The 19,950-nt window shown below is 44.3% G+C and overlaps 1 protein-coding gene across 4 annotated transcripts in view; it reads left to right on the forward strand.

Annotated features, from left to right (window-relative positions):
- Window positions 1-19,950, forward strand: part of greb1l (GREB1 like retinoic acid receptor coactivator) — a 55,995-nt gene that overhangs the window by 30,511 nt on the left and 5,534 nt on the right. For all 4 annotated transcript variants that reach the window (XM_020045516.3, XM_010886484.4, XM_029118766.2 and 1 more), the window contains 26 exons: window positions 1,109-1,268; window positions 2,056-2,235; window positions 2,602-2,778; window positions 3,199-3,375; window positions 4,535-4,660; window positions 5,350-5,466; window positions 6,419-6,556; window positions 6,840-6,965; window positions 7,371-7,508; window positions 7,631-7,816; window positions 7,977-8,276; window positions 8,688-8,816; window positions 9,173-9,307; window positions 9,845-10,042; window positions 10,166-10,346; window positions 10,893-11,082; window positions 12,854-12,987; window positions 14,858-15,200; window positions 15,400-15,512; window positions 16,430-16,659; window positions 16,937-17,508; window positions 17,804-17,906; window positions 18,165-18,320; window positions 18,557-18,696; window positions 18,936-19,097; window positions 19,476-19,680. In XM_020045516.3, the coding sequence (XP_019901075.2) occupies window positions 1,109-1,268; window positions 2,056-2,235; window positions 2,602-2,778; window positions 3,199-3,375; window positions 4,535-4,660; window positions 5,350-5,466; window positions 6,419-6,556; window positions 6,840-6,965; window positions 7,371-7,508; window positions 7,631-7,816; window positions 7,977-8,276; window positions 8,688-8,816; window positions 9,173-9,307; window positions 9,845-10,042; window positions 10,166-10,346; window positions 10,893-11,082; window positions 12,854-12,987; window positions 14,858-15,200; window positions 15,400-15,512; window positions 16,430-16,659; window positions 16,937-17,508; window positions 17,804-17,906; window positions 18,165-18,320; window positions 18,557-18,696; window positions 18,936-19,097; window positions 19,476-19,680 (4,816 nt within the window). The remainder of the gene's footprint in view (window positions 1-1,108; window positions 1,269-2,055; window positions 2,236-2,601; window positions 2,779-3,198; window positions 3,376-4,534; window positions 4,661-5,349; window positions 5,467-6,418; window positions 6,557-6,839; window positions 6,966-7,370; window positions 7,509-7,630; window positions 7,817-7,976; window positions 8,277-8,687; window positions 8,817-9,172; window positions 9,308-9,844; window positions 10,043-10,165; window positions 10,347-10,892; window positions 11,083-12,853; window positions 12,988-14,857; window positions 15,201-15,399; window positions 15,513-16,429; window positions 16,660-16,936; window positions 17,509-17,803; window positions 17,907-18,164; window positions 18,321-18,556; window positions 18,697-18,935; window positions 19,098-19,475; window positions 19,681-19,950) is intronic.

Consider the following 19,950-nt stretch of genomic DNA (forward strand, 5'->3'; position numbering starts at 1 on the left):
ACTTCTGACAGACCAATCCTCTCTTCTGACAGACCCATCCTCTCTTCTGACAGACCCATCCTCACTCCTGACAGACCCATCCTCAAGACCCATCCTCACTTCTGACAGACACATCCTCTCTTCTGACAGACCCATCCTCACTCCTGACAGACCCATCCTCGCTTCTGACAGACCCATCCCTTCTGGAATGATCTTTAAATACCCATTCATGCTACTGACCTGGTTTGGATTTTTTTATCATTACACAACTTTTCTAGTCTTTTTTGAAACTTTTTCTTTGTCCCAAATTTTTTGAAACTTGTGGCTGGCATCAAATTCACAGTGGGCATATATTTTTCAAAAAACTACAAAATGTTGTCTTTTTACAATTTTCTATTGAATATAGGGTTTATAGGATTTGCACACCATTACATTCTGTTTTTATTTAAATTTTTGCAGCGTCCCAACCTTTTTGGAAACGGGGTTGTATATTTGGTCTTAACAAAAGCTTGTAGCTGCAAATAGTATTTTCTGTTAACGTTTTTCTTTAACCCTGCGGAGGGTTGCTGATTGGCTACCTTCACCATCAACACCACCACTCTCAATACATTCTTCTCTGCTTCTCCCTGATCACAATTGTAGTATTAATATTTGTATTTCTACATGCAATTCAGCATCTAGCCTAAAAACAACAATACAATTATTCACCTCGATGTCAATTACATTTTTCTCATAATTAATTTGTTTTTGATCATTTGTACTTGTCTTGTAACTCTAGTAATTATTAACTGTACTTAGGTTCACTGCCATGTATGCAGAGTAAAAAGAAAGGACATGTCTGTCTCCAATACATTTTAAATTAGAATGGTTTACTAGGGATTACTTTAAGATATACGGCTCCATCATGAATGAGTGTGATCTGCCATTCCCCTTGAGTGTCTGTCTCAATGCAACAAATGGAATCCCAATTAGATGATTGTCATTACAACCACTCTTTCTGATAGTCTCCAACCTATCAGTATAATAGGAGGTTATAGTTTCCATTAACTCACCTTGTAGGTGACTCAAGTCTGGCACGACTGTATGAATTACAATTTCCCATTACAGTAATGCTTTCCTCTCATTTCAGGTTATGGGGAATTCATACGCAGGGCAGCTGAAGTCTGCTCGCTTCGAGGAGGCCCTCCATAACTCCATTGAAGCTTCTCTACGATCGAGCAGTGGCGACCCACAGCCCATTTTCACCCAGCTGTACCTGGAGCCTGACCAGTATCCTGGCAACATGGAGGGTAAGTGTGTCTGTCTGTCTGTCTGTCTGTGTGTCTGTCTTTGTGTCTGTCTGTGTGTCTGTCTGTGTATCTGTCTGTGTCTGTGTTTCTGTCTGTGTCTGTCTGTCTGTGTCTGTGTGTCTGTCTGTCTGTCTGTGTGTCTGTCTGTCTATGTCTGTCTGTGTCTGTCTGTGTGTCTGTGTGTCTGTGTGTCTGTCTGTGTCTGTCTGTCTGTGTGTCTGTGTATCTGTCTGTCTGTCTGTCTGTCTGTGTCTGTGTGTATGTGTGTCTGTCTGTCTGTGTGTCTGTCTGTCTGTGTGACTGTGTGTCTGTCTGTCTGTGTCTGTGTGTATGTGTGTCTGTCTGTCTGTGTGTCTGTCTGTCTGCGTGACTGTGTGTCTGTCTGTCTGTCTGTGTGTCTGTGTCTGTGTGTCTGTCTATCTGTGTCTGTGTGTCTGTCTGTCTGTCTGCTCATTTTTCCTAATTTAGGTGGTCATGTATAAAAACATTCGCTATCTGGGTCACTGAAGACAGAAACACATCATTATACTAATGATAAGTAGTCGAATGGCATTATGTTATCACCACACAGCAAATCCAAATTATCTCACTAATTTTGTTCTCTTAAAGAGAGGTCGACCTGGATGGGGTTGGGTTATGTGTTAGGGGTTCATCCTTCCCTTGAAAAAAAGATTTGCAAAATGGCCAGTCATCCTCTCTTTGTCTGACATCACATTAAGAGAATAGGTGAATGTACATAGTTATGGGGAGCTTATCCTATGTGGTCATTTGTGTGTTATGGGGACAGACATAAAGCCCAAGATGGACCTGTCCCTACCCTGCGCCGAGCCTCCGGGTCAGGATCTGTTGATGGGCCGGACCTCCACCCAGCTGGAGGACCTGGAGGAGGAGGATGACTCTGACAGCAGCACCCCCCCGCTGCCCTACCTGCAGGGCCCAACGCCAGACGGCTGCTGCACAATGGATGGTATTTTTCTCAAAAGACAAAAGCCTTTGGATTCAGATCTCTGGCAAAATAAAACCTATAGTATGGGGCCTCTTGAGTGTCAGTGCATCGCTACACCCTGGCCTCTATTCAAGGGTGTGTCCATTCCAGGATGCTCCAATAGGCGGTGAATATTGGTAGCATTCCAATTTGCTTTGTTTTCTGTATGATTCCTCCTGGTGTGTCAAATAGTTCTTTCTGTTTTCTCAATGTTAGGTCGGTTGTTAATGTTAGGCTCTTCTTTAGGTTCATGCAAATGAGGGCTTTGTTAAGGAAAGTCTTTCTCTCTCCCTCTCTCTCTGTGTCTGTTTGTGTACTCCTGACTGATGTTGTCTCGATTTTCCTCAGGTTTCTGTCAGGCCGGTAAGGACCTACGTCTGGTCTCCATGGCAACGGAGCCAATCGAAGTTCCAGCTGGGTTCGAGCTTGTCGGTGCCAAGTCCCCCAGTATCCCAGAGCACATTCTGGTGTGTGCCGTGGACCGGCGCTTTCTGCCTGATGAGAATGGGAAAAATGCACTTTTAGGTCAGTCTGTCATTTGTCAGTGACCTAATACTATAAATCGAGTCTTGAGTTTCCGTATAGGTAATTTCTTGTAAGACTCAAAAATAAAGGCACTATTTTAGACACTTTGACCTGATATACTGAGGTAGAGAGACATAGCAATTTTTGGTTATTATTCAGCTCTCAGCTTGGATGAGTCATCTGAAATGATACATTTTTCCTACCGCCTTATTGAAGATTGCTAGTATTTTTTTCCCCATTTCATGGTGCATTCAGCATTTGATGAACCTGTAATGCGTCTTATTTAATGCAATATTCAGTAGGTTAATTAAATCCTGGTTCTGAAATGTTAAGTGATGGCAAAGTTACATAAGACTATAATGTGTCCTTATAATTTATAACTATGCATTCATTTTGTTCTCTGTGTCGTGGTTTCTGCAGGGTTTTCAGGTAACTGTGTGGGGTGTGGGGAGAAGGGGTTCCGGTACTTTACTGAGTTCTCCAACCACATCAACTTGAAACTGGCCACGCAGCCCAAGAAGCAGAAGCACTTAAAATACTATCTGGTGAAGAACTCTCACGGTGCTCTGTGCAAAGGACCTCTCATCTGCTGGAAAGGTGAAATGTCTCACAGTGTGCCTTTATTCTTTTTTGTTAACACTTTTTGTTTAATTGTACTCAAAGATTGTAGGTTCAGACATCATGACGTGTCCCAAGTTTAAATCTGTCTGCGATTAGGAGATGCTGAAAACCAAAACTGTCATCAGAGTGTTGAAATATTAGCTTTGATTTGACATTTTTTATTTCTGATGTCAGTAATGAGGACGGTCCCTAGAAAAGTGGAACCTCTGGTCATCATATAGTAGCCTAATAGAATGAAGTGGCGTTTTGTATGAATATCTTGTAAAACTAAGAATAATAATAACAAGAAAGACATTCAGGGCTATAACACAAATGTAAATGCCTGGTGCATCCTGGGGGAGAGGGTTGAGTGACCCTGATCTTTTTTCAGTTGACCTGCACAGTTTAACATTGGGGTGGTGTTTGTAGCTTAACTGTTAAAGAGCGGTGTTATATGGATATTTAATGCAAGTTTAAAACGGCTGTAGTTCAAAATGTACATAAACATTATTTTGTGTTTGTTTCTTAAGAAAATTGAGATTTGTGTTAAATACAACAAGGTCCCATTGAAGCTTATGAAGCTAAATGCAACTGCATTATTGATATTTCAGATATGAAGAAAGGTATGAAAATTCTGTATAGAACCAAAATATTCCACATCGTTTTCGGACTTTTCCACTCTTAACACTCTGGCTGTTGAATGCGTTGGACTTCATGCAAATAATGGTGCCAAAATTAGTTTTGGTGGTATAAAAAGAAATCATGCACCTTACGGTTGTCAGCCTGAATGTCAAAGTAGTTAGTCTTGGTTGTTTGGCTCTACAGGTGGAAGCAGAGAGCTCTTTCAAACATAAACGGTTGTGCATTAGCATGTGTGTGAATTGGAAATGAGCAAAGCCACAGAGAGTGGGGTCAAAGCCAGGGTCGTTCTTTATCAAAGGCAACCGTGAAGCAATTTGAGATAGGTACCAAGTTAGGAAACGAACATCAACAGATTGTTACTTGTCAGCTAGGGGATTCAAAATATCCACCTTGCAATTACCAAATAAGCTTCCTTCTGCATTCAACATAGATTATCAAATGATTCACTGATAATTCACTGCTTTTTCAAGGAATGTAAAGAAAATGTATGTATTTCTCCCCTCCTTATCCCCAGACTGTAAGACGCGCCAGTTCTCCAGCAACAGTGCATCCACCTCCAAGCCCAGCTCCTCCTCCTCCATGAGCAGCAAGGAGAATGGAGGCACCAATGGCCATAACTCCTCGCCCTTCTCCTTTTCAGGTAGGGCACCAACATGGCCCTCGATATTGGTTCCATTCATCGTGTGTTTGGGTCTCTGTTAGTGTAGGATTTCACATAGGGGTTTTAAAAAAAAATTTATTGACATTTTTTCAATTGTTCAGTTCAATTCAGTTTGAGAACGGTAACCCCTATCGTTGTATACAGGGTGTCGGCTGAAAGCTATGATTTCCCATCTTTGGTTTGACTTACTACCATGGAAATGACTACAGTGATGCATTGTCTTCTGAAACACCTTCAATCACTTCTAATCATGTATTGTAGAGAGACTGGAAAATACCCCAAATAGTGTCTAGCAGTTTTTTCCATTCCAAAAAGTAAAAAAGTTAAACCGTAATTATTGCAGTGCACCAAAGAAAAAGCCTCCAGTGTGTCTTGGCTTAAAGTTTGGGAACTGCTGATCTAACTGATGTGTTAGACATCTGTGCTGATACGCTGTACTGGCATGACCTGACTAACCTTGAGCAATATCCTGCTCTCAGAGAGGTCAATATGACCCAGAGAGAAGGGCAGAGATTTGACTCTAGCTGGACAGTCTGTGTTTGTTTACCTAGAACTGTTTGGTTAAAGTTATAGTTCACTTTAGCGAATGGAAAAACTGAATTGAGTCATTCTTTCTGTAAGTATTTAGTTAAGGTAATTAACCAGCCTGGGGTCTCATCGCCCTCCAGATTCCCCTCCCACCAGGACTCCCTCTGGCTCCTTCTTCACAGCCCAGGACCTGGCGCCAGACTGCAGCTTCCTAAAGCCTCTGGCATCGACACCTGGGGGCAAGACTCTACCAATAGGTTCAGCTCTTCTTCTCTTCCACCACCACTGTTTCTGAAATTGTGTTAATTTAATGAGACATTAAAACTACATCAGTGAATTTTCCCTCACAACTTCAGATTTAAAGCACCATGTTACGTTATAGGTCAGTAATATCTAGTAATATTATTTCAACTCCAAATTCAAGTGTATTTTCTATTTACTGAGTGGGAGGGTGTGGTGATGGGTTGGTACAGGACTGCTCTGTTCTTTTAGTGTGTGTGATGTCAAGGCTATTTTGCCCCATCCTGCTAACTCGTTTTTTTAGATAACACTGCAGGACCAGAAAAAACCGTTATGTCCCGAATGTCACATATGAAATAAACTTCAGCCTAGGTATTTCTAAGGATCAGAAAAAACCTGACCATCCATTTTATTATTTCCCATTATCTGAGTAGGAGAAGGAGTTGTGGCCTGGAAACATGCTTGTTTACATTTCCAAGCATTGGCCAGAGCTGTTTTGTGTAGATTAGCTTCTCCTTCTAATTACACACACATCTCATCAACACTGAGGAGAAAATCCCTGGAATTCATTTTCAAGCTTGGCAGTCCAATAGCTTGTTTTTCAAGGTTGCGAGTTCGACGGGCCTGGGCTGCACATACCAATCAATGTGTTGCTGTAAATGCCCACACAGTAATTCTGAGATTGGAATCTGCCCAATTAGTTCAATGGCAATAGGAAATCAATAGCTCAGTGTTCAGCTGGCCAAATCATTCCGCCTGTTGTACAGTCTTTATAGATGTCTTTCATCTGTTTTCTTTTTTAATGATGAAATGCGTACACCTCATATTTGTTTATGTACTATAATAGTGAAAATAAATACACTGATATCATCGCTCAATAGAATATGAAAAGGATACCAAACCGTCTATTTAGCAATAAATAATCTAAAATGTATTGTGGTGTAACACAGTGTGTTTATGTATGTGCAGTGCCCACGGCTCTGAGAGTGAACGGACCGACCAACGGACTGGGCGCAGACGGCCGCCCCACCTTACTGAGCCCCTCCCAGGTGTCGCTGGGAGCTCAGGGACAGGGGTACAGAACCTCTGACCCAGGAGACAGCACTGGTGAGAACCGTGTTCTGCTCACTGGTTTTGTGAATTATGTTTTCTCTTTTCTGTTACAATACATCTGTGCCTGCTGTGACTCCAAATGTTCTCTGTCTTTTTATTATGGATCACCATTTCTGAAATACGTGGGAGAACATACAGTATATATTAATCATAGTACATGAATTAACTAAACAAATCCCGCTGCAGAATTGGTGAAATATTTGAGTGCCCCAGACTGTATGTGTTCAGCGGTTACGATAGTCATTCACTCGTATGTATCTGTGGTTTTCCTGCCCAGTTTCCTCTGCCATGACCTCAGGTCCACCGAAGAAGCGCCACCGCGGTTGGCACCCCAGCTCCACGGTCCCAGTCCCCCCCACAGCTGTCCCGGTGCCCGCCATTCGACCCATCGTCTGCCCCACAGGTCTGGTCCTCAGCTTTTCGTCATATTTATTGGTTTCCTTGTGTATCACCCCACCACTGATTGCTTAAGCCAAAGCCCATTGTGTCCTGGATAGATGCGGCCAGGTCCTTGACATTCCGTGTTGCCAAGGCTGATTCATTCAGCATCACCTGGACTCTGGTGCAGATAGCTACATTAGTTAGAGCAGGACTAGAAAGAAGCTGCAAGAAGACGCGTGGTTATATAATGTATGTCCTTTCATACAGTATATGGGGTCTTATTCAAAGGTTGTAAATAGTATACTCCAATGTATTTTATATTCAAAAGGAGAGTTTGTGCCCTGAAGTGTTACTTAGTGAATGTGTCTGCTCGACGTGCATCTGTTTGCTCTCCGTGGTCCGACGTGGTCTGTCTGTCTGTCATCAGGCCCTGTTCTGACCCTGCCCACTCCTCAGCCGTTGGTAGCGGGTCTCGTCCAGCCTCAACCTGTCACCGCCGGGGAAACCGTCGTAGTCCCCGACAACCTCCTCAGCACCTCAGGAGTCCGCCCAGTCGTCCTCATTGGTAGAAACAGACTAACTGCTATACTCTGCCGGGTTTCAAACCGACATTCTGTGACGTTTCGAGTGAGAATGAAAATGGGGTTCCTGGCTGCACTCTGACGAAGGGTTGGGTGTTTTTTGCAGGGCTCGGCACCTTGCCGTACTTCTATGGGAACGTGGGGGACATCGTGGTGAGCCCTCTGCTGGTCAGCTGCTTTAAGGGCAGCCAGCTGACTGAGAAGACACTGGCCGGCCTGGGCCTGACCAGCAGCCAGCTGCTGAGTGTGGACACCATGATCCTCCTCACCCTCCAGTACCTGGCACGCTTAGGTAAAAGCCTCAAAACGCCCGTTACCGGGTGCTCCATCAACGCCGATGAACTCCGGTCACTCCAAATGTGGCCCTAGACTCGATCGCCTTGTTTCGCACTGTACCAACCGGGGTGCACCGTTCCCCTGCAAAGAACGTCACCCTCCTCCTTTCCTCCCAGGTCCGGAGCAGATTCCGCTGAGGGAGGAGTTTGAGCAGATCGTGCTGAAGGCCATGTTGGTTTGTCCGGAGGGGCCGTCCATCTCCCCAGCTCAGCTGCCTTGGCTGGCCCGCCTGGAGGCCAGCGTGTCTGGGGGCAGTGTCCAGGTTCTGGTCAGCCACAACTCCCTGGGCGAGGGCATCTCCGAGTCCCTGCGGTCGCTGTGCGACGGGCCACCCCACCAGCGGTGCCTGCCCACCTATTTGGTTATTGTGTGTGCCTCCAAGATGACTGGCAATGAGTTCTGTGTGCTGGTGCTGGGTGAGTGTTCCCACATTGTCCGTACTGCATTACTGCACTGTTAGCTTTTATTCTCCTTATTCATTATTTACTGTATTTGCTATCCTATTTGGATATTTTCACTGGACCAATACTAAAAGCGCCAATTGTCCATAACCTGTAATTGGGTGGGGCTGGGTTCTGTGGAGTTGTAATACGTAATATCACGTCATACCCATCATATATGGTCTAGCACAACTGTCAGACAATCAGCATTCAGGATTCAACGCACCCTCTTTATAATGTTCTACAGTGTACTGCGCAGTTCTATAGCAGGCACTACATATCTGTAAGTGCTAGACCCAATGGAGGGAATCTACAGAGTCTAGTATATATTTTCCGTTAATTACAGAATACTATACACTGTAATATTTGAATGTATGTGTCTTCCAGGAAAATATCAGGCGCGGGCGCTAGCTGAGGGGATGCTCACCACCAATGAGTTTCTAAAGGAGATCAGTTACGAGCTTATAACGGGGAAAGTCAGTGTCCTGGCGTCTCACTTCAAAACCACCTCTCTAGGTGAGTATAGTAGACGCCTGGGGACTCCATATCAACGGAAAACACTCAAAGGTCGTTTATACGCTATTTTGTCTTGTTCTTTTTGTGGAGGAAATATTGTTGCTTTGGACGTCCAGTGAATGAATCAAACAAATCCAGGAAAATCTAAAAAAACATGAAGAAAAAAATTTGTCCACTCATACTGCTTTATTTAGCCATACCATGGAGTGAAAGTCAGTCGATCACTCGACCGAAATGGGATATTGTAGACAAAAAGACAGATGCATCAATATTCGATGAGAAGGCTGTGTGTGTTTCTGTTCCTGCCTGTGGTCACATGTCGCTGACCGGTGCCCTGTGGTGTTGTTTGTTTGCAGGGGACAACCTAGACAAACAGCTGTTGCGTTACCAGCGACGCCGGAAGGGCCAGGTCATCCAGCCTTTCCAGGGGGACGTCACCGACCACATCCACTCCCAGGAGGCAGCCAGTATGGTGCCGGCGTCTGAGTCAGGTGAGCCACAGCCTCTGTCTGACCCCTTCCTCTTTCCCCCCCTCTCCTCTTTCTGATTGGATGAGAATTTTAGATTTGATTGGGTTCAGCTTTATTGTCACTGAACAACAAAATGCAGTTATCATCTAAACGGAAGTGCAAATGGAGGAGGGCGGGGCAATTACAAGTATTAAATAAAGTGTATGTTACAAGCGGGATGTGTAGATGTACACTGAAGGCAAATACAGTGCAAAATGGCAATACTAAATGAGCAATGAAGGCAAATAGGGGAGGGCAGAAAATGTGTATAACATTTTATGTATATGTATGTGCAAGTGGGAATGAATAGTTGTGCAATAAGGCAAATGCAAGTACAAATAGCAATTCTGGGCAAATTGGAGGTGTAGGGTAGCATGTGCAGCTGAAGTGCAGGGATAGCAGCAATGAGGTTCCCAAGGTAGACATGTAGGTCAATTGAGAACACGGATGGATGTAATAACAAGCCCTGTGTGGCTCTGAGTTTCCTGCTGACAGGTGTGTGTCCCCCCTCCCCAACAGAGCTGCTGAGTGAGGTGTTTCAGATCCACCCTCCCCAACTGAGCGTAGCCAGGAGCCTGCTCTCCCAGGTGTGCTCTATAGCCGACTCAGGCTCCCAGAGTCTGGACCTCGGACGCTTCTGCAAGGTGGACTTCCTGGTTCTAGTTCCTCCCTCGCACGTCCTTGTGAACCAGACCGCTCAACGCATCCGACAATCTGGTACTCATGAGGGGGACATTAGAATTTGAAGGCTGTGGTTGGGGAGTGTCATGACTATCACCGCTGATGTCTTGCTGGCGATTGTTGGACTTGTAGTTATGTTTTTGTGCCTGTGTGTAACAGGTGTGCTGGTGGACCTGGGTATAGAGGATGCTTCCTCAGCCCACCAGAGGTCTGACAAGTATGTGGTGCGACTGGATGGAGACGTTCATGCCAAGATGGAGGCCTTCATGAGGAAGGTTAAACAGAACCCTTACACTCTGTTTGTCCTCATCCACGACAACTCCCATGTGGACCTTACCAGGTAAAGCAGACAAACACACATGTTTTAGGAATATACTTGGGTGGGCAAAGGTTATTCTTATTCAAAATCCGGTCTTCATTAACCCAAACCCCAGTTGTACTGTACATTTTTGTCTAAAATGAATCCCTAAGCTCGAGAATTTCTTTTTTCTTTTGCGGACATTAAAGATAAAAGAACGCTGTCCTCCACCAGGTTAATATTGTGTGAACACATGTTTTCACACACATTCACACACTTTTGAGTTCACTCCATTTTGCGCTGCTGATGCAGCTGGTTCTGAAAGATGTGGTTTTAAAAACTTTGCTTTGGCTAGAGGGTCTGTGCTTGGGCTGCACTGTGAAAACAAACCAGCCTATGCCAAGACAGAGAAGATCTGAGTCTTCTGTGTAGAAATAAACTTAGAACAACTCTCCTCCAAATTCGTTTTGGTTTCCCCTCCCTACACAGTGCCAGTCAGGGACAGTATCAGCTAGTGAAATGCCATGACCTTGTCCTGCTCCGCTCTCCACCTTTTCAACACCTCCATCTTCCTGTCTCCCTCCACAGCGCGCTGTCAGGCTCGGTGTGCAACGGGGAGCTTCAGGGTCTGGCTGATAGGGTGGTCAACTGCCAGGAGGTCCTGGAGGCCATGAACCTGCTGGTGCTACAGGTCAGCTGCTTCCCCTTCACCCTACAGACGCGACAGTCCCGCATCAGTGTCCACAATGAGGTGCACTGGCCTGCCAACCACTGCCTGGTGAGTGGCCCTCCACCAGTGGCTCCTCACGCCATCTGGTGGCACCTAGTCACTATTGCATTGACCTTTTTGTCATTTTGCAGCAGACTGTTTTTAAGAACTGCTTACAAGCGTTTACCTATACTAAAGATACTTTTCCTAAACTCTTCATGCAGCAACCCTCAAACATCACACAATTAGCCAAATAGCAAATGTTCTGCTCAAAACCACATTTTGTTCATTTAATGCCAATTCTACATTTCAAAATGCAAAACTAGCACGTTTTCTATACAAGAGGTCGTATAGTCGATCACAGCGCAACAACTTTCAAAATACTAACAGTTGATGGCATGTTTCAGTTCTAGACAATATGAAGTCCATTGTTTTTTATAATTCTGTTTCCTTTTACTGTAAACCACTCTAAATGTTTTTGGGTGTGTCGAATGTGGGCATTTTTCAATCAATCAATCACATTTATTTTATAAAGGCCTTTTTACATCAGCAGTTGTCACAAAGTGCTTTTACAAAACGCCTAGCCTGAAACCCCAAAGAGCGTGAAACAACTGAGTTGACGGGCAGTGGCTAGGAGAAACATATAAAGAACCAGGCTCTGAGGGGTAGCCAGACCTCTTCTGGCTGTGCTGAGTGAACATTTCAATAGTACAAATTGTAATCATTAATAAATGTATGTGGGCTATGTCCAGAGTCTATAAAACATGATCATAGTCAAAACCACAGCCAGATTGACAAGAACAGGGACATTTGGGGCTTGGGGTCAGCCGAATGGCAGCTGAAATCATCAAGTATCATCAGCTACTTGATCCGCAACACAACCTGGAGGACTTTGACTAGGCAAGGCAAGGCAATTTTATTTATATAGCACATTTCATACACAATGGTCATTCAAAGTGCTTTACATAAAAACAATTTAAATATCCATTTGACAGAGGTACTGTTACAGAAATAAGAAAAAATAAAAACCATTAAGAATATAAAACCAAATACAGAACAGTGAAGAAATAAGAAAAAACCTAGTGACAGCTATGAAGCCTTTGGGCCTGGCAGTCCGGTTTTTTTGGCAAGTTTTTGGCAACTTAGTATCTAAAAGTGAATGAGTCATCTGTACTTTATAGAATGTCCAGTAAAAGAAAAAATTGACAGATTTGCTGCAGTAAAGGTTGTATTACCAACAGGACATCATTCTGCCAAGGATCAACAAATAATACAACATATATGGCCTTTGATTCCAAATGTGTAAAAATAAAACACATTTACAGTAAATCAGCTATGTTTTATTGATCTGTTCATTCATAAATGCTTATCAGCTATTTCAATATAGCTTTAAAGCTGTTGTTGCAGATATAGGGACAACCTTATATTCAAGGTTTTGAATGTTTCATTTCTGGCATGCTGTGTGCAAGCATTTGTAAATAAGACAAGATCCATAATTGTAGTATTGGGTAAGCTTGTATGTAAAGAGCATTTTAGTGTTAATGATATGGTCTACAACAGAAAGATGTTGTGCTAATTGTGTATAGAGTTTTGAAAATATGACTACAGATTGGATAAAAGGATGTTAGTGAAAAGGGTTGTTAAATTTTTTTATAACAAGAGCCACTGTATCCAATTTAGGTTAACAAGCACACTCTGGTATCACAGAGCTTGCTACTAAAACCTACACAATCTGAGATTGTTCCACTACTCAAAAGCCAAATGTAAGTAGACAAAAAGGAAGACAGCAAAAAGTAAATTTTCTTAAACAGCAGCTGTTGCTTCTGCATGTGAACCCTAGGGGGAGCTGTCTCCTAAGGAGCAGGTGTACTTTGGCCTGAGGAGCTACAGCAGGTCCCTGCAGTGGGGGGTTGCCAGCCCGATCCTGCGCTGTGACGACGCCTTCGAGAAGATGGTCAACACATTGCTGGAGAGGTCAGTGACTTTGGCGTTTCTGGCTAGAGGTCATAGAATCTCTTAGGTTTAAGGTCATGTTTAAAGGTTCTGAGAGGCAATTCCTCTCTTCCTTTCTCACACATTCTGAATTTCAAAGTCAAATATAGGACCAATAATATACACACATCCATATATATATAGGACCAATAATATACACACATCCATATATATATATATGGAAAATATTTTTTTTGATCCCCTGCTGATTTTGTACGTTTGCCCACTGACAAAGAAATGATCAGTCTATCATTTTAATGGTTTGTTTATTTTATTTTATTTTATTTGAATGAGAGACAGAATAACAAAAAAAATGCTACAAAATGCATGTCAAAAATTGTATACATTGATTTGCATTTTAATTAGTGAAATAAGTATTCGACCCCTCTGCAAAACATGACTTAGTAACTGGTGGCAAAACCCTTGTTGGCAATCACAGAGGTCAGATGTTTCTTGTAGTTGGCCACCAAGTTTGCACACATCTCAGGAGGGATTTTGTCCCACTCCTCTTTGCAGATCTTTTCCAAGTCATTAAGGTTTCGAGGCTGACATTTGTCAGCTCGAACCTTCAGCTCCCTCCACAGATTTGCTATGGGATTAAGGTCTGGTGACTGGCTAGGCCACTCCAGGACCTTAATGTGCTTCTTCTTGAACCACTCCTTTGTTGCCTTGGCTGTGTGTTTTGGGTCATTGTCATGCTGGAATACCCATCCACGACCCATTTTCAATGCCCTGGCTGAGGGAAGGAGGTTCTCACCCAAGATTTGACGGTACATGGGGCTTCCATCATCCCTTTGATGTGGTGAAGCTGTCCTGTCCCCTTAGCAGAAAAACACTCCCAAAGCATAATGTTTCCACCTCCATGTTTGATGGTGGGGATGGTGTTCTTGGGGTCATAGGCAGCATTCCTGCTCCTCCAAACACGGCGAGTTGAGTTGATGCCAAAGAGCTCGATTTTGGTATCATCTGACCACAACACTTTCACCCAGTTTTCCTCTGAATCAGTCAGATGTTCAGTGGCAAACTTCAGACGGGCCTGTACATGTGCATTCTTGAACAGGGGTACCTTGCGGGTGCTGCAGGATTTCAGTCCTTCATGGCGTAGTGTGTTACCAATTGTTTTCTTGGTGACTATGGTCCCAGCTGCCTTGAGATCATTGAAAAGATCCTCCCATGTAGTTCTGGGCTGATTCCTCACCATTCTCATGATCATTGCAACTCCACGAGGTGAGATTTTGCACCAACTGTTTTCACCTTCTCACCAAGCTGCTTGGCGATGGTCTTGTAGCCCATTCCAGCCTTGTGTAGGTCTACAATCTTGTCGCTGACATCCTTGGACAGCTCTTTGGTCTTGGCCATGGTGGAGAGTTTGGAATCTGTTTGATTGATTGCTTCTGTGGACAGGTGTTTTTTTATACGGGTAACAAGATGAGTTTAGGAGTACTTCCTTTAAGATTGTGCTCCTAATATCAACTTGTTACCTGTATAAAAGACACCTGGGAGCCAGAAATCTTTTTGATTGAGAGGGGATCAAATACTTATTTCACTCATTATAATGCAATTCAATTTCTAAAGTTTTTGACATGTTTTTTGTTGTTGTTGTTGTTGTTATTCTGTCTCTCACTGTTCAAATAAACCTATCATTAAAATTGTAGACTGATCATTTCTTTGTCAGTGCGCAAACATACAAAATCAGCAGGGGTTCAAATACTTTATATATATAAATGTGTATTACAGCAATATGTAACATATCAGCTATGTGGACAATTCAGGCATAATGTATGTGTCATCAGAGAGCTCTTGTCTGACCAGCTACCCACCAACATCACCACCTCTTCTTGTCCTGTTGCAGGCACCCCCACCTACACAGCATGGTGATCCGGAGCTACCTGTTGATCCAGCAGTACACAGAAGCCATGATGGCTCTGACCTCGTCTCCTTCCCTACGGGACCACATCACCCCTGAAACCCTGGCCATGGTGGAGGATCTGATCAGCGCCCCGGGCCGGGAGAGGTCCCAGGGCCGGGGTCACATGCTGCTGGTCCGGGTGCCCTCTCTGCAGCTCGCCATGCTTGCCCGCGAGCGCCTGGAGGATGTCAGGGACAAGCTGGGTCTCCAGTTCTGCTTTGCCGTGGTGCTGGGAAGCCCTGCCACCGAGCTCAGCCTGGCCCAACACTTCACCAACCGACTCATGGTGAGACAGAGGAGGGGGGACAGGGTGGCTGTTCATGTGGACACGCCCCCTTTAGTGGTTTGCTGGCAGCGTCTCCGAGAAACGTGTCACCATCACATCAAGGGGCTCACCCGCTCCCGTCTGAGGCGGAGACATTTGGGTCATTTGGGACCCGGAGAACTTGGTTTCCAATTCTAACTATGTTGTGTTGTTACTGCAGGCCTGGCGGGCTGAGAGTGAGGACTGGGTCCCTCACACCTATGAAGATCTGGAGGGGCTTCCCTGCATCGTCATCCTCACTGGGAAAGACCCCCTAGGAGAGACCTTCCCAAGGTACTGAACTCACACATCACTTATACCACTGTAGAAGCCGCCTACTGGGATTTACAGCATACGAACTATTATAATGTAATGTACAACATATGAACTATTATAATGTGATGTACAGCATATTCATTATTATAATGTGATGTACAGCATATGAACTATTATAATATGATGTACAGCATATGAACTATTATAATATGATATACAGCATATGAACTATTAGAATGTGATGTACAGCATATTAACTATTATAATGTGATGTGAAGCATATTAACTATTATAATGTGATGTACAGCATATTAATTATTATAATGTGATGTACAGCATATTCATTATTATAATGTGATGTACAGCATATGAACTATTATAATATGATGTACAGCATATGAACTAGTATAATATGATATACAGCATATGAACTATTAGAATGTGATGTACAGCATATTAACTATTATAATGTGATGTAAAGCATATTAACTATTATAATGTGATGTACAGCATATTAATTATTATAATGTGATGTACAGCATATTAACTATTATAATATGATGTACAGCATATGAACTAGTATAATATGATATACAGCATATGAACTATTATAATGTGATGTACAGCATATGACCTAATATTATATGATGTACAGCATATGAACTATTATAATGTGATGTACAGCATATGAACTATTATAATGTGATGTACAGCATATGAACTATTATAATGTGATGTAAAGCATATTAACTATTATTATGTGACATACAGCATATGAACTATTATAATGTGATGTAAAGCATATTAACTATTATCATGTGACGTACAGCATATGAACTATTATAATGTGATGTACAGCAAATTAATTATTATAACAGTTATCTTCATCATGGATCGGATTGATTCCCTCACTTTCCTATATTTTCCTTTTCTAGGTCCCTGAAGTACTGTGATCTGCGTCTCATTGACTCCAGCTACCTGACACGTACAGCGCTGGAACAGGAGGTGGGTCTGGCCTGCTCATATGTGTCCCTGGGAGGGGTGCAGGACCCCCATCGGCACCAGGACACAGACAAGACCAGCTCCCCCCAGGACCCAGACCTGGACCTGCACATGGACATGGAGAGGCCCCAGAGCAATGGCAGCGCTGCTACAAGAGGCTCTGGTAGGTCCATGGAAAACAGACCTGTCATATTTACAGAACAGGCTGAATTTAATTTAGTTCAGTTAGACCATGAATTGCTCTGGATAATGTGTAGTGATGATGTTACAGTGCAGGATAATGTGTAGGAATGATGTTACAGTCCAGGATAATGTGTAGTGATGATTTTACAATCCAGGATAATGTGTAGTAATGGTGTTACAGTTGTACAGAAAGTTCATGGTGTGATGAAATAATAATGAGTTTGAATTCTCTCTGCTCATCCCTCTGTGTTAATCAGGCTCTCTGGCAGAGAGCTCGTCTGATATCCCAGATTCCTCCCAGAAGCCCTCCACATCAACCTCCTGCGCCCAAGGAGGCAAAGTGGGGAGCGTCATGATGGACGATGGGACTGGTCCTGTCGCCACCTCCTTCTCCCCCCACCAGGTCAAAAAGGAGTGTGACTCCATGGGCAGTGCCGTGGCCCAGCCCACTAAAGCCCCTCCCTCTTTCTGCTCCTCGGCCACCTCCTCATCCTCCCCGTCCTCCTCCAACCAGCGCCCCAGTCAGTCCACACAGTGTGGTCGGGGCCGCAAGTCCCCGCCCGTGTTTCCCCGGACCGTCATCCTGTCACGCGCCGCCTACAGCCTCCTAGCCGGCGAATCGGGGAGTCAGCTGAGCTCCTTCTCCCTGTTGCCTCACGCCGACGTCAGCTGGAGCAGCCCTCTGAGGCCCGACTTCAACCCTAACCTCCAGGGGGCAGAGCAGAGTCTCTTCTACAGACAGTGGACCATAGCCAGGCAGCACCATGCGGACCACGAAGCCCCCCCGGTGCCACACCCACGGCGCCTGCTTCTCAGTGGACCCCCACAGGTTAGATATCATATTAATTCAGTATATCACCTCCTTCCTAATTCTCCATCCACAGTGCACACTGCACGGCGTATAACAGAGCTGCATACTGATGTGAATTCACCTCTTGTACTCCTGCCATTCTGATCCAGAGGATCTATCCCACTCCCGACAGGGCTGTATGACCAACGCTGCCGCGTCTAAAGATGCTCTTTGAATGCGTTCTGAACATTAGGGGTTGTTGGCTGAATGCAATGTCAGAGTGGTGACAACCAGGTAGTCCATTTAACTCCTCTGTTGGTTTTGCCCGTGATAGGTGGGAAAGACTGGTGCTTACCTGCAGTTTCTACGCATCCTGTTCCGTATGTTAATAAGACTACTGGAAGTAGATGTGTATGATGAAGAGGAGCTGGAGGAAGGTGAGGGGCAGTGTTCTGTTTAACCTAGTTCTTTTTTCATCCTTTGCGTATCTATCTCCCTATTTATCTGTTTCTTTGTCTCTCGCTGTCACCATCTTTGTCTGTCTCAGTCTCTCTGCCTCTTCCTCCGTTGTTTCTCTGTCTCTCTCTTTGCCTCTGTCTCTTTTTGTGTCCCTTTCCCTTCCTTTGCCTTCTAAGTCCAGAAACTGTAGTTGATGTAAATGTACCGTATGTTGATGTGTAACCCTCCTCCCCTAGAGATGACGGAAACATCAGAGGCTGTACCCCAAGCCTGTCCGCAGTGGCCAGACATCGAGGAGATCCCCAAGCTACCCGTAGACCTTTTCCCCAGAGACCCGAAGTTCAGGCGGGCTAGTGCTGTTTACACTGCTAAGATGCCAAATGGCTTGAAAGGTCAGCAGCAAATAAAACCAGTTTTATACTCATCCCTGTCATTGCAGTTACAAGCTGCCCTTTCTTTGATTGATTTAGAGACCGATTTAACTGCATGCCACAAAACATTGGTTGAGTTAAAAATTTGAGCTAAAATCTGTGGTTGCAAGTTTATGTGTGTGTTACTGCCAATTTAATGATTAATTTTTCCTAAACTAAATAGCATTGCCGGTGTAAATTTTTGCTTGTCTAAACAGATCCTAAACTGGAAGAAGAGAACCAAATGCCTGTAAAGAGGCAGACAGTGTCCATACGGCTGAGTATGTTCGCGGCCCACAATGCATTTCACCATTGTGAACAGTGTCACCATTATGGTGAAGCCAACCCTGCCACACAGGTGAGTGCAAAAGGTTTAAAAAAAGCCATGTATTTAAATCTAAATATGGCTCTGAGGGGGAACAGCTAGTTTGTCATTGTCACTTAGTTGGGAGAACTTGATTTATTGGCTTAACTAACGTAACACCTGCCATAACACCTGCTTCAATATTGCTGTGTCTTATATTCCAACCACACCCATTGTAAATCCAGTGTGTGTTCTGTATTTGTGACAATGCGTGATGATGCGTTTGTGTTCAGCTGTCGGAGTGCACGTTCCACGCTTTCACTTTCTGCTCGTCCATGCTGGGAGAGGAGGTGCAACTCCACTTCATCATCCCCAAAGCCAAGGAACACCACTTTGTCTTCAGCCAGCAGGGCAGCCACCTGGAGAGCATGAGGCTGCCCCTCGTCTTTGCCAAGGTGCAGTGTGGGGAACAGTGGTGAATTGAAAAAAACGTTCATTCCATGAGACGGAACTTATGTGACATTAAAATTGGTCTTGAAGACCTGTTGTCCATTTCCGTATCTGCTCCTGGGGGGTAGAGGGCTATCATGGTTCTATTGTGTGTACTAAACTGTCCAATGACATCTTCACAAAGCCAGCTATGTACCTCTGTATCTCTCCTTCCCTTACAGTTTCCTGTGTAATGCTACTGGAGCCCTGGGCCCAAACCCTAGTGGAAACAGCTTGATCTTGTGAATTTTCAGCTTAGTTCTCAGTCTTGTTGACATGACGACCTCTGCCCTTAGCCTGCACCACTATTCAACTTTAACCATACCTCACCTTTGTCCTCCCAGGACCCCAGTCTGGTGAAGAGCCCGATCTTCACCCCGACGACGGGGCGGCAGGAGCACGGCCTTCTAAACATCTTCCACGCTATGGAGGGTGCGGCCCACCTTCACATCCTGGTAGTAAAGCAGTATGAGATGCAGCACTACAGGAAGTACTGGCCAAACCATATCCTGCTGGTGCTGCCAGCCATGTTCAACAGTGCCGGAGTCGGTGAGTGTCTGGGCTTTGAGGACGCGGTTTGTTTAGGTGTTGTTCTGAGTCAGGAACTAAAAATACAAAATACAACACTGACACAAGATCTGTGTCAAAGGACACCTTTGCCCTACTTGGCATTCGTGTAGCAACAGTATGTATTTAAAGCGTTCTCAGTGAACAATCTACTGTATATTGCTGTCTGCGTGAGTCACATGCATACGTAGCGGTTTTAGGTGAAAGTTGAATACGTATCTAGAAGGGATGGGTTTAAAAATCATTGCCAAG

The sequence above is a fragment of the Esox lucius genome, chromosome 3 (genome assembly GCF_011004845.1).
Source record: "Esox lucius isolate fEsoLuc1 chromosome 3, fEsoLuc1.pri, whole genome shotgun sequence".
NCBI lineage: Eukaryota > Metazoa > Chordata > Actinopteri > Esociformes > Esocidae > Esox > Esox lucius.